At 34.3% G+C, this 14349-nt stretch overlaps 2 protein-coding genes and 1 long non-coding RNA gene across 4 annotated transcripts; 1 reads left to right on the forward strand and 2 right to left on the reverse strand.

The window, feature by feature from the left end:
* Positions 49-4165, reverse strand: LOC109363046. The gene is made up of 4 exons (XM_019609214.1): positions 3994-4165; positions 3164-3513; positions 949-2846; positions 49-470 (listed from the first exon to the last, which is right to left on the reverse strand). Exons 2-3 carry the CDS (start codon positions 3508-3510, stop codon positions 965-967), a joined length of 2229 nt encoding a protein of 742 aa, XP_019464759.1. The 5' UTR covers positions 3511-3513; positions 3994-4165; the 3' UTR covers positions 49-470; positions 949-964.
* On the reverse strand, positions 5547-13082 carry LOC109361593 (5'-nucleotidase domain-containing protein 4-like). 2 transcript variants are annotated; one of them, XM_019607095.1, is made up of 18 exons: positions 12708-13082; positions 12007-12104; positions 11159-11278; positions 10618-10707; positions 10422-10537; positions 10037-10136; positions 9256-9327; positions 9130-9177; positions 8957-9034; positions 8760-8879; positions 8474-8579; positions 7593-7756; positions 7199-7333; positions 6585-6715; positions 6058-6120; positions 5886-5964; positions 5745-5780; positions 5547-5701 (listed from the first exon to the last, which is right to left on the reverse strand). In XM_019607095.1, the coding sequence occupies exons 1-17, from the start codon at positions 12859-12861 to the stop codon at positions 5760-5762; spliced, it is 1695 nt and encodes a 564-aa protein (XP_019462640.1). In that variant the 5' UTR covers positions 12862-13082; the 3' UTR covers positions 5547-5701; positions 5745-5759. The 2 variants fall into 2 exon arrangements, with proteins under 2 accessions (XP_019462640.1, XP_019462639.1); XM_019607094.1 differs by having other exon boundaries at positions 5547-5780.
* LOC109361594 lies at positions 6724-7160 on the forward strand. The gene is made up of 2 exons (XR_002109307.1): positions 6724-6846; positions 6901-7160. It is a non-coding gene; the product is annotated as an uncharacterized LOC109361594 (long non-coding RNA).

Raw genomic sequence — 14349 nt, forward strand, 5'->3', positions numbered from 1 at the left:
ATCATATGGCATGACCAAGGCCTAATGAATCTTGCCCAAAAAAATGGATAAAAAGAATCTCCAATCATCATTCACAAAGAGCCATAAGGATAATAATTGGCATTCCATAGGACACAATATAATATCTCTACACTTAGGAGGAACTAGATGAGATTCCATTAAATCAATAATAAATATAAATAAACAGAAAATATCCCTACACTGAGAAGAGAACTCATGATTTCTGTTCTACCTTAACAGTACACAAAATATATATACCTAACAAGAAGCAGTAATTTGTTCTCAGATCTCAGCCAAATGACATGTAGGAGTGAGCAAGTGCCAAAAAAAAAACAAACTAATATCTCAACAATCTCATGAGAGTCCAACCAAATCCACTATGGACACAAAGAAGTATTTGAGTATTTCTTTCTAGGCCATTTCTCTATGGTGGTTGAAAATAACTTGCATTTTGCTTCAAAAATGATTCCCTGTGCCATACAAAATGTTTCAGTTAATACAGATTTTGAAAGTTCAAGCTTAACGACTAGTCCAGTACCCATGTAGTATGTGAAGCATACACACATATAAAGTTATGTACATAATTTTATGCATATCGTTATTCATAAAGTGACAACTATGTCTCGTTCAAAATTTTAGCAATGTCTAATTGAAGCTGATGCGACCCTTTGATGCAATGAGGGTAACCATCCTTCATGGAATGCATTATATATGGATATCGATGCTTAAACATTTCAAAAACTACTGAAGTTTTAGTAAGCATTAAACATGGTATGATGTAAAGATTAGAATAGATAACATGCTTAGTTGGGATTTGAAGAGTGGGGGTGTGCAATTAGGTTTGGAATTTGTCTGAGAAACCGCAAAAATTCATTTGAACAATTTCATGCAAAAATATAGCTTGGCAACAAGCATATACACCTGGAAGTCACAGAGAAAGATGCTTACTATGTTGTAGTCCTAACTATGAAAGCTTGCATGTCTTCCTATTGTGGCCAAGTCCCTTACAATTACTGCACTGCAGCTGACGTTTAATTATGTCTATTGATTCAACAATCTGCTTTGTTCTTGGTCGACCAGGAGCCCGCTTAGTTGGTGGAGGAGTTACAACAACTGCCAGACTCGATTCACCCAGGTCTGGTCGGTCAACATTTGGCACAGGGTGAATCGATTCTGCATATGTTAATCGGTAATTATCAACTGTGAAGTATCTCGAACAATAATCATATGGGCTCCTACCAACACATTCAAAGACAGCAATGGCATGACAGCAAGGCATCCCAGTAAGTTGCCATCCTTTGCAGCTGCAATCCCAATGATCAATATCAACAATATCAACAGTTTCTCCACGGACCTCAAACATGCTGCTTTCTTGTGAGAACACTTGAAATGAACGAGCAACTGATGTTTCTTTTTGGAGCATTTCCTCCTTGGATGGTGTTAATTTTGTCATCCATTGATTAGACTCTACTCCTCGTGCGTAAATTATTTCCATCATCTTATCTCGCAACATATCAATCATTTGAGTAATTGGCAACTCATGTGCCTCTGATACCCAACTGTAGAATTGCTGTCCAAAGTTTGACGTCAGATAATTATACCTAGCCCCGCCAAAAAATGCATTGGCCCAGTGCTCTGGCTCACTGTGTATGACCCAATCGTAGGCTTCAGGAGAAATACCTTTTATGTTCTCAATACTACGTTCGAATGTCTCCAGTTTGGGTGCATAAGCAGCCGCATAAAAATCATTAATCATGAAACGCCTGGCCTCATGAGAGAACTGCCCTTTCAAATCCTTGTTAAGTTTCTCAGCAAGGTGGCGTAAACAATAGCTGTGGTAGCAATTGTCAAATATCTCAGACAACGATTTTTTAATTCCATTCTGAAAATCTGCAATAAATGTAATCTGCTCTGATGTTGAGATTGCTAATTTCAGTTCCTGTAGAAACCAATGCCAGTTGTCCTCAGTATCAACATCTACAACAGCAAACGCTACAGGAAAAATGCCATCATTTCCATCCATAGCTGTTGCAGCCAATAAGTCCCCCTGGTACTTTGAGTTTAAAGGAATTCTGTCAAGGAAAAGGAGAGGGCGACAGCCTTGCAGGAAACCAGATATTGAGGCGTGAAATGATACAAAAAGACGATGGAAGCTTGAGTCCTCTTTAGTCGTAAATGTTGCAATACTCCCAGGGTTAGTCTCTTTTATCCTCTCACAGAAGAATGGTAACTGGGTATATGCCTCTTTATAGGAGCCTTGGAGTTGCTCTCTAGCAATCTCTTTTGCACGCCATGCTTGAGAATAATTTAACTCAACCCCATACTCCCGCTTCAGGTCATCTGCGATATCCTTTGGCTTGTAATTGGGCGAAGCTTTCAGTTTCTCTTTTATAATACTTCCCACCCAACCCCTAGTTGCCCGATACCCAGCTTTAACAGCTGATCCGTCACAAGTATGATTTGCATTCATTTTCTTAATGCAAATCAATTGTGTAGTTGACAACCGTGACGCATTTATCCTCCAAGGGCAACCTGGAGATTTACATTTGACTGTGACACGATGACTATCATTCTTTTTATATCTGTAGGCAAACTCATGAGCAATAGAGTATTTATGCAATGCATCTCGGAATTCACTAAAACTATTAAACCTTTGGTCCACTCCAGTGATGGTATTTTCCCACTGTTGTGCAGCTTTACGATGCTTGTTGTCAACGGCCAAAGAAAGTGGAGAATGTTCAGGGACTTCATTAGCTACAACCACCTCAAGTTTAGCGGAGGGTTGGGCAGTATCAAGAGGGGCAATAACAGGAACAACAGCTTCTGACATAGTTGTCCTGCTTGACCTGCAATGACAAGTGTTCTATAAGATTTTCTAAAAAACATGTAAGTGAATAAACAAGAGTATATCCTAATATTCTATAGCCATTCATTTTGATCACAACCAATTTTCCAATTATGCGGGGCAGGTCTTTAATCTTGAGAGAATAAAAAAATATGGTTAGAAAAACTAACACATACAACTCTAACTTCACTCATACCTAAGCTCTAATTTCTGCAATTAGGGGCCAGATTAAACTATATCATTGTCTACCAGTATCTAAGGAAGTCTATGCCTGATGAACAGGGGGATTGATAAACAACCATAACTTTGAATAACTACCTACTAGCAGGCATGTTGGATGTATTTCGAGCTGGTATTTCCTCTGATATGACGAACACATCAACCGTGTTAGCGTCTCCGAGGAAACTGACCATGCGATGCAAATCCTTGTCCTTTGATACAGTAATGAGTGTTTTCTTATTGCCAGGAAGGAAGTATTTGATAATCACCGTATCCGTATTGCAGTTAAACATTTCTGCTATTTCGGTCTTGAAATCATCCAACTTTGTCTCCTGATCAATGTCTATTGCATAGGCATCACCCCCATTGTATAACAATGATCCATCTCCATTTGTCACAAATTCACCCCCTGACTGACATATAGCTATAACTTTCTTTGTAGACATGACCTAGCAAGTAGCAAAAATATAAATTATCATTTTATTTTATTAAAGAAAGTACTAGTGAGGGCAATGTAGCAATTGGAACTCTAACTGAATGAAATAGTATGCATTTAGCATTCTGAAGTATACATTGCAAATGTCCAACATGTAAAGTTCACTGCCCAAAATCACATAGTCTTATTCAATATAATCAACATGTATATAAAATCTTATATGTGAAATTCACATGCAACAAACATAATGTAATCCATTGTAAAACTTTGTGATAAAGTTTCAAGCTTTAACCCAAAAAAATACTGCCCAGATGAGAAATTAATAATCCTGAGTAAAAAATAAAAAAACCCTAATGTAATAAATAACAATAAAAACATTTATGAACAATAACATGTACAATAAAGTGACACAAGAAAATGCAATAGAAGTATAGTGTAGAAAAGAAAAGAGGAAGAAGGAATCAAAACCCAATGAAAATGAAAAGATAAAGACCTAAAAGCCAGAATGAAAATTGTAGTGCTGGTGTTGGTGCAAGAAAGTTGGAAACTTTTTGTTGTGTGAGCTGAACCAATTAGAGAATTGCGTCTCAGTTTTGTTAACGCTCAAACCCCAGAAACTGTAATATCACCTTCGCTACGACGTCGTCTTGCTAATCTTACTTCACTTTTCCACAAAGGGAATTTGACTCTCAGTTATCATTTAGCATTCATTGTTAATCGAATTTAAAAAAAAAGTAATAGAAATTAATAATGGATGAATTATGTTTATAATGATAGTATATAAATATTACGGCTAATAAAAAATTCCATATTAACTTCAATTAAATTTGTATTTTTTTTTGGGTAAGCTATTAAATTTATATTTAATATAGTATTTATAATAAAATGTTTAGTCAACTTACATTTATAAATAGTAAATCTATTATTTTTTGGTTTTTTTTTTGTTGTATTCAAATATTTTATTCAATAATTTAAGAAGGATTACAAACAATAGAAAAAAACTATGAGTGCATTTTTTTATTTCCCATATTTAGGGCCATTAGATTTTGAAGAGAAAAAACGTTTCCTATTTTTATTTTCCAATATTGATAATGACCTCATGTTTTAATTCCAGTTTTTTGTTAATTCTTCTTCCTGTTTTCAAATATTTATATGAGAAACAGTGGAACCAAGTCATTTGTTTTAGGTGAAAGGGAATGAAGAAAAAGGAGGATTCAAGCAAAGGCAGGAAAGAAAACAAATGCACAAGAATAGAAGGCATTACATTTTAGAGACATAATTTGTTCTCTGTTGTCTTACTTTATTGTCCTGGCTAATAAGGGTTCGTTTCCCGGGAGAACGTTGGGAGAGACAATCACATACCTAAAATAGATTAGTTTATTATCTATAAGTGAGAGATACTCGGTATCCAAAAAAAACTTTGAAGTATTCTATCAAAACATTTAACTTTTTATCCCCTTCTAACATATTCACATTGCTGAATGTCAGTTTTAAAAATTGTTTAACACAAGTAAAAAGATATCCATAGTAATATGTTTGACCATTTTTTGTTCAATTTTCTATTTCCTCCCACTTTTCCTTTTGTTTTTACTAAACAACTTAAAAAAGACTTGTTTTTTGCTACATTTTTCTTTCAACTTTCTTTCACAAACCAAACAGAACATCAAAATGAAGTTATATCTACTCACCATTTTCTGTTAACACTTTTTATTACCTAATGATAAGTGTAATTTATTTTACCATACATCTCCATAAAAAAGCCTTTCATAAAAATCAAGGTTAATATTCTGTCCAAAACAAAGACTAATTCTCATTCAAAGTTTAGAAAAGGATAAGTTCATAGACAAAAAAAAACATTGAACAAGGATCTACTTCAGCAATTACTATCATGCATTACTATTTTGTTATTCATTCTCCCAAAGAGAAGAAAAGATAACAGAGTAAATGCATAACAATTAACATCTACCTTGATGGTAGGAATATAATTCATTTAAACCAAACAGAAGGATACATATTTGACTAATTATTTATTGATATTATTTGATTAATTCATCTGATGGTAACATCTACCTTGAAAGTTACCATAGGAGTTTTTTATGGACTTTATATGGGTTTAATAATATACAAGGTATCAGTACCTATTATTACAATGAAACATCTGCTTATAATGTCAACAACAACACCTATTTCTTCTGTTTATCCTCCATTTTTTCCTCTAGGAAACAAACTCATCATTATGATAACCCGACAGTAGTTTGATTATGAATCATGGGCAAGGCTCTACAGAACAAAAAGAAACATATCTAAGTCAGTTCAAAACCCAAATAATGATTTAGAGTTTTGTGGCTTATTGTAACTCAGGTAAGAAAAATGTTATCTGAATACCTGTTCCTGAGAGCGGAAATACATGAAGGGTGTATAGTTTAAAAAGTTCGACACTCGAGATGTATAGATATCAGCATACCTGCCATTATAATACAAATTTCAACATACAACTCATTTCAAAGAAAATAGTAAATAACAATAATGATAGAGAGATCGAGAAGATAGCGCATACTTCTCAATTTGTTTCATCAAGTGACTTTTATCCCACAGGCCAGCACGAGATAGAAAACCCCACCTAATGCAGATAGATACACCAAGTTAAATAACAAATGACTCGTAAAATGCAAGACAAGAAACTTCTAAGTTGATAGCTAGCAAAAGTACCCTCTTAATTGCACAAAACCATTTTGTATGCTATTTTGTTTTCCACGAAACGATTTTGCTTTTTCATGTTCATGTTCATTGTAATAATAACAACTTCACACTCCCTTGGGACCACAGAAAGAAAACTAACCAAAACGAAGGGGAAGAAAGAAGTTTCAAAATATCATGACAGAGGATCTTCGATCTTTTTTAAAAATGGAAAGTACTATTTTAACCCAGGACAAATTCACCAGTTGGACTATTTCTCAAAGTCATGGCAAATGGTTATGTAAACAAGGCTTTAAGTATTTAGCAGTGTGGTATAAATAAATAAATCAGATATAGGATGAGTGCAATTAACGACTTTGTCAATCAAAAGCTCTATTTTGAGATTACCTTAAATTGAAGAGCTTCCCATCTGCCTCTAGCATTGGAGCAATTTTCTCATCTAATCTTTGCATAACAATAAGTAGCTTTTGCATGCTTTCATTGAGGTCTTCATCATTTATGTTAGTTGCTGCAAGGGTCTTCAAGTACATGGAAAATCTTGCAGTCAATATTAAAGTAACAGATCTATACATATATGAAACGGTACATTGGACACCTCCAAATTGAGAACCAAGCAGACAGATGTGTTACTCGGTATATGGTGTACAATGTTCTGACTTGTGTGGGAACGAAAAATAAGTTAAGAAGTGATATAAATTCCGAGATATGGACGGTAAAAGCATACCGGGATTAATTATTGAATTATCTTAAGAAGATTAATGACTGTATTAGATAATCACATTAAGATTAAGGTCAAAGAGAACTGAATTAGGCAAGATAATAGCAGCAGCAGAAAGGTTGAGCACATGGGTACTACCAAGTACCATTATAGGTTAGAACGCAAAACAAAATTTCAGTGCCTAATGCTTCCATTTTTCCAACAATGGTGAAAGGTATGTCGCATTAGCACAAATTAAACATAAATACAGAACACATAATAGAATTGTAAAACCAAAACTTACTTGAGCAGGATAGTTTTTGCTTCGCCTTTGCAGAGCAAGCCGAAGTTGGTTAAAGAGATCCCCTGCAAGTTCCTTCTGGTTTATTAGCTCCACCAATGATTCTCTATGACTCTGGCTACGAATCAGGGCATTGTACTGCAGTTTTAACATTTATAAATTATAAAGCACATGCACATTTCATGGTTGGATCCAGTCAAGGCATATGAACATATAGGGTTGCTGAAAGTCATAAAATGCACTTTAGCTTTGAGTTAACAAGCAATTATGTCTGTTTTCACCCAAAAGAAAGTAGTTGTGATACTGTTTTACAAAGAGGAGAAAAAAGTTTCTAGAGAGCATAGTTGAGATTTCTTTACTCAGAGAATTGAATCAAGTGTAAACTGATTATACTAACCTCATCTTCCAGTTCTCGACAAATCAATGCTGTTCGCCATCGCGAATGGACTTTGGATTGATTGACATCAGTGTAAATATGGTCACCGACATACAATATCTCATCTCCATGGACATTCAGGGATTTTTCAACCATCTGTGCACACCCCCCTGAGTACAAACCACCTACAGAAGATGGTAGATAAAGCACAGGGTAATCAAATCATGTAAAATATAACTGAAGTATAGCATATCATCAATTCAATGAAAAACCATGATGATAAGTAGTAATATTAGAAGGTCAAATATCTTGAGTAAAAACTAATACAGAGGTTATTTGAGTAGTATTAAGAGAAATTAAAAAATTGTCAGCCATTCTGCATTTCAGCTATGCATTAACGTGATAGGAACAATTTAACAGTTATTTCCAAATATTATCAACCCTAAAATATAAGTGCTTGATAATTATGCATAACACATCATAAAAATATCATTTAGACTAGTAGCATACATGTCTAGCAAAAATACACTAACTCAAAGGGCTGCCGATCACACATGTATTAAAGACAGAGCATGATAGAATACAGATATATAACTTGTTTGGCTTTGTTAAAGAAATAACATCCTGTGTCTCAATTTGTATGATTTGCATTCAATTTTTTGGTGCAATGATAAGGTTGTTGCTTAGTGACCATGAGGTCACGAGTTCAAATCCTGGAAATAGTCTCTCCACTTGCAGAGGTAAAGCTGCATAAATTTACCCTCCCTAAACCCCGCTAAGAGGGAGTCTCGTGCACTGAGCCATCCTTTTTTCATTTTGAAAGGAAAGAAGTAAATTATTGAATTACATCTTAGTAAAAAATCAAATAAGACATGATAGGGAACATAAGGAGTAGTAAGCACCAGTTTGAGCCTTGAAGCATGGACGCATCAAACCCTCGCCTGTCACCACTTCATACAAGGGGTTTGACATTTGGAAGAACCCTGGTTTTCTAGCTGAGACAATTACCTATCCACATAAAAGAGCCACATCAATTAATGCAAGGTATATTTCATAATAAGACAAGGCTGGTATTTTGGGCAAGTTCATGAAGTGAATGTAGAGTATTTTTCGTTCCTCCAAAGTCAAGAGAATAATGGTTTAGTAAATTTCTTCAAAAGGAAGACAAAGTAATTCATATGAACTTACGATGTCAAATATATCTCGCCAATCCATATCACTGGGAAGGAATCTATTAAAAGAATGTTGCATCATCTTGTTAGTATAATGATAATCTGAGTTGGTAATAAGCAGAAGTTTTTTGCCAGCCTGTTTCATGGAGACAACTGAGTAAGGACTCGAAGAGTATCACATGCTATGCAAAAATAACACATTAGAGGTAGTACCTCCTTCTGATCCAAAAGTGCCAAAGGTAATTGTGGATCAGGCTCCACAAACTGTTCCGGCTTAGACATGATCTCACTCTGCGTAAATTCCGTAAGTTATTTGGTGGTTATAAAGCACATCATTTAACTATCACAGGGATAGAGGAAAAAGGCATCAACATTAATGTGTTCACCTTAAGGTGACCTTCTAGATGTGCCTGTAAGATAGCTTCTCCAACGGCCTGAAAGATGTGCCAATGATAAGGAAAAAGAACACCGCTAATTAAACATGATGTTAACAATTATTGCAATAATATTACCTTATAAAGCCCTTTATAATCAAAGGGACCAATATCTGGTAGTATAGCTCCATCATCCAGTCTGTCAACCATCTGAAAGAAATTACACCCAATTAATTAAGTCTCATCTGAAAGAGGGTGAGCATCGGCACAACAATAAAGTTGCTGCTTAGTGGCCAAGAGGTCACGGGTTTAAATCCTGGAAATAGTTTCTCTGCTTGCGGGAGTAAGGCTATGTACATTGACCCTCCTCAATTCTCAAAAGGTGGGAGCCTCGTGTATCGGGCCACCCTTTTATAACCAGACATAATTACATTATATAAAAAACAACATCCTTATAAAAAAGTGGAAACAAGGTTATTTATGTTAATGACAAGAACCAGAGAGAGCAAGGGAGCTGCCCTATGTTCAAACTTCACATCTTGCTATCTCTTTAACTCTCATTTGAACTTGCAGCCTATTTGAAATTTGGAATGCATAGTTGGCCCATAAAGAGTCTACACGGGGAACTGAGCCAACTGACACTCTAATAACTTTCCTCTTACCCCATTAGGGTTCACCATAAAATGCTAACAATGATCAAATTTGAGACACCAACAAAATCCATAACCTAATGGAGAGATACACAGAATCCACATAAACTAAGATCTGAATATACCAAGATGGTTTGAGTTCAAATGCTGGTACCATCCAGACAACAACAAAAACTAAGATCTGAATCTATAGCTAAACATATGGCAAATTGGCAAAACATATTATGCTAATGAAAGTGTAATGGTTTTAAACAGCAATTGCAATATACCTGCATGTAGGCCACAGCTAAAGCCACAGAGAACAGTGTGTTGAGAAACTCCCATCGACTCTCGTTTCGTAGGTCCACCAGTTCCCTCCCATACATCTCACTTCCATCACATACAAAATTAAGTAGCACAACATAAACTATTACTCCAGTTTTGAATAAAATATTATATACTAAGCTATTAATAAGTATGTGTTTATGTGAACTACTACAAAGGCAGTGCTGCAAAGCAAACAATCAGGAAACAGACGAGCCATGTGCTAACGTATAATGCACAGATCTAGGGTTACAATAATTGAAGCCTAAAGTGATATATGTTATGATAAGTTGATAGCCTCTCCATGTATTTTCATTATCGGAATTCAAAGTCACAAGGCCTGACATTTACCTTACAGCTAGAGTAGATAACATTTTGGTGCCATGCATGGCTCTTTTTACATAATTGAATCGATCTGCTTTAACCAAATTGCCTCTCTCTCTGTCTATGACAAGGCCGCTAATTACCTGGAATACAAAAATTAGTTGGAGAAACGAGAAAATATGGATTGCCAAATGCCTTCAGCTTGCCAGAGATAACATGTTACCAGGTCAGGATCAAATGCAAGTCCATCAACAGGGAAACCCTTATTCCTAAGCTTTTCCATACAGTAGTCATAAACCAGGCCTTCCCAAGCCTGTAATAGCACACTTGGATATTAGAAAAGTCTAGTTACCTGAGTAGAGAAAAGCCTACAGTTCAGGGAACACAACAATGGAAAACTTCTGTCATATTTAAATGACTTGAACAACAACGCCAATGATTTTAAACATTCAATAGTACAAGCTTCAATCACGTAGTAAGACAATACTTTATTATTTTATTTTTTAATCACATGGTAAATGCAAGAACTAGCGAATATCAAAGATCAAATGAGTATAAAGATCAATTAGAGTCACTATTACCTAATGCTAAAATTACAAAGGTCTAGTACATTATAGATTATTTTTTTATAAATGAGATGTATGATACTGATACAATTAAAAATTGAATGGAGTGAGTTATGTATACATCTGCAGGCATAATGGTTAAAAGTATAGAAGTCCGTACAAAGCATATGATATCACTAACATGGAATAGATGTGTACCATCACATTATAATGGATCAAGGTATAGTCCATATCATATCCAATGGCTCTAATTGATCGTAGGTTCAACGTGCGGCTGCAGAATATTTGACATGATGAATTTCTGGATGAAGAAGGGCTCTAAACAAGGACACAAAAACATGTTATTTACATAATAATCATGAAAATACATCTCAGTCAAAATCCAAATAGAGAAGAGTGGGAAAAATTGAAGACATTCACTGTGCCAGTCAGAACAATTAGATCAAGAAATAAAAAAGTGATGATGGAAGTAGTAATCCTTTGTGAAAAGGTTGATATTGATCTAACATGTTCAAATGCAAGGTTAACAATCCCATAAAAAAATTATCTTCTAGGGACTTCATTGATACACTAATAAGTAAATGATAATACAAATATAATTAAATTACATCAACCTTTGAAAACGTTATGAAACCTATCCAAACACCGTAACAGTATTCATTGTATACTAAGACTCCCGAGACATATTTAATATAGGAGAAGCCTGTGAAATTTATAAACCTAAGGGGAATTACAGTAATCAGTCCATAACTTTTCAGTCTGCGGCTGCCAGAATATTAAGCATGCATGACACATCTTCACAAAAACAAACTTATAGAATAGCGATCTCCACTATTCATCTACGATTTTGTTGAGAAGAGAACTTCATAGTGAGACATGCACCTACACAAGTACAGATGATAGGATACCAGTAGATGCACTGCTAACACATTCATTCATCAACTGACGGAATAGAACACACTGAAGTATACCACAGGTACTTTTAAGCCGAAAATAATAAGAACTAGAAAACGAGTAAATAAGCAAAAGGGGTAGGTCTACTTTACCGGAATACCCAGGTGTTTCAGTAAACCCTCTGCTTCTCTAGCCTCTGTTTTAGCCACTTCCTCAATTGGACCTTCTAATGCAGCATTGCCATCAATTCCTACAAAGGAGTAAACCAATATTTACCTTTTCAGCATAAAATTATGACAGCCCTGTTCAATAAAATAATGTCTTATATCTTCATATTAACCAAAGAGAAATATTGCAAATAACATCAAAAAATTGTGACAGAAGAAGTGGCTGATAGTAACAAAACAGATGTACTAGAATCCAATGAATGAATGAAATAGGTCCAACCAGGTTCTTTTTAAATGAGAATGTACATTGTGCAACATGGTTCAATGTCCATTCCTATGAGCAAAAGGCGAAGACGGGCTCATTGTAATACAAAGGGATTTCCACATGTATCTTCAACAGAACAATAGTATTTGGTGTATGAACAAAACAAGATGGAATGTGTTGTTCTGTTCTCTAATTCTTCTAAAGGGTATAACCAAAATATTTCACTTCGTTTTTATCCTATCGTTCTATTTATAACAGAATAGAATTCATACATTATGTTCCGTCTTGTTTAAAAAACACTACATATAATAAGCTTAGAAACATGATTTATGAAGCTCTTCAAGTAACATAACACAAACAATAAACAAAGTATTAAAGTAGAATGAAAAAAATGAGATTTTGAAGAAGAAGAAAGTCAGACCAAAAGCTTGAAGATATTTGAAGTTGAGATTGAAATCCCCTTTAGTACTTTGGCCAAGGTAGTCGACGTCAGAGTCATTGGGCGGCGTGACTGAGAAAACGTCACCAAGAACGGAATTAGTCTTGGCGAGGAACCCCATATTATTCTTCACCATGTTACGTAAAGTGGGTATCGTAAAAGTTGGGTTCTTGAAGTGGTTGTTGTTGGCGGAGAGAGAGAGAGAGAGAGAGAGAAAGAAAGATGTATCACCTCCTCCGTGTAAGCGGAAAAGGTGGTGGTTCAATTGATGAAAGTGAAAGTGAAGGACAACTCAGGTGAAAACGAAAGTGAATCACCAATGTAATTTATGAAAGATGGTATTGTTATTTAGCTTTCGATTTGGAGGGAGCACTTCCAATAAAAGTGTGTCAAGTTATCTAATAACAAATTATTTTTCTAATGGATTCATTTATGTCTTGGAATAAGACAACAGATTAAGAAATAGAGATTATTTATCCTCATTTCTTATCTTATTTTTGTCCAATAAAAATATGACACTTAATTAAAATACAAATTTCTAAAAATATAAAATAATACATTTATATTATTTGGAGAAAATTTATTGGCGGACATAAGGACATCATTTTAAGACAAGAATCCATGTTGAAGACACAATTCCATGTAATGGGTTTTGCTATATAAAAAAATAAGTAATTGCCCTAAATTCTTTATGTTAAGTTGTTTTAGGTAGTGTTGTGAGAACTGCAAAATCTCAATCTTTATGTAAGGTTGTTTTAGGCAGTATTGGGATAACTTGACTAGGTGGTCCGACTAGTTTGATTGGTGACTAAATTTAAAAACGACTTTAGTTTGTAGTCTTAATTGAATAAAAGTTGAACCATTTTGAATTGAAGAAATATTAGTTCAGTTGTGTTAAATCTGATTAAACTAAAATAAAATGGAAATAAACTGTACCGTTTACTTAAAATTTTAAAAAATGAAATACTACTCTAATCTTTTCTTTTACTCTGATCCAAAAAAGATAAAGATATATTATTTCAAAATAATTATACATAATTATTAATTACATAAAATTTTATATTTATATATAAGTATATATTTATAGATAAAAATTATTTATTATATAAGAAATCACTCGGTCTACTTAAACAATTTAACTATTTAAATCTCCAGTATCTATTACAGTTTAATATCTGACTTGAATTTCAAGATATTAACATTAGATTTGTATTAAGGTATTAGATTTTGGAGGTGGGACAGGTTTGATTTTATGGTAAAAGTGTTAATTAGTTTTTTCAAACAAGATGGGTTTTTTAATACATTCAATTTGAGGCAAGGGAGAATAAAGAATTTTACATTTTAGGAGAAAAGCTAGGCTGGAAATAGCTTCATAGAATTTAATGATGCTGCCTAAATTATTCTAGTCAATTAAATGGAGCACATTTGTTGTTTTTTTTATGCATTATTAACTTTAATTGGTTGAAAATAATTTATTAAAATTATAAATATTAAATTTCTTCTGGCTAATCGCACATCCTAATACATACACACAATAGTGGGACAACAATTACATAATTTGTCCTGTCATCAACTTACACATTGGGATTTCTCCCTTATTTTAATTTATAATTTATGAAGTTGG

The sequence above is a fragment of the Lupinus angustifolius genome, chromosome LG12 (assembly GCF_001865875.1).
Source record: "Lupinus angustifolius cultivar Tanjil chromosome LG12, LupAngTanjil_v1.0, whole genome shotgun sequence".
NCBI classification, from domain to species: Eukaryota; Viridiplantae; Streptophyta; class Magnoliopsida; order Fabales; family Fabaceae; genus Lupinus; species Lupinus angustifolius.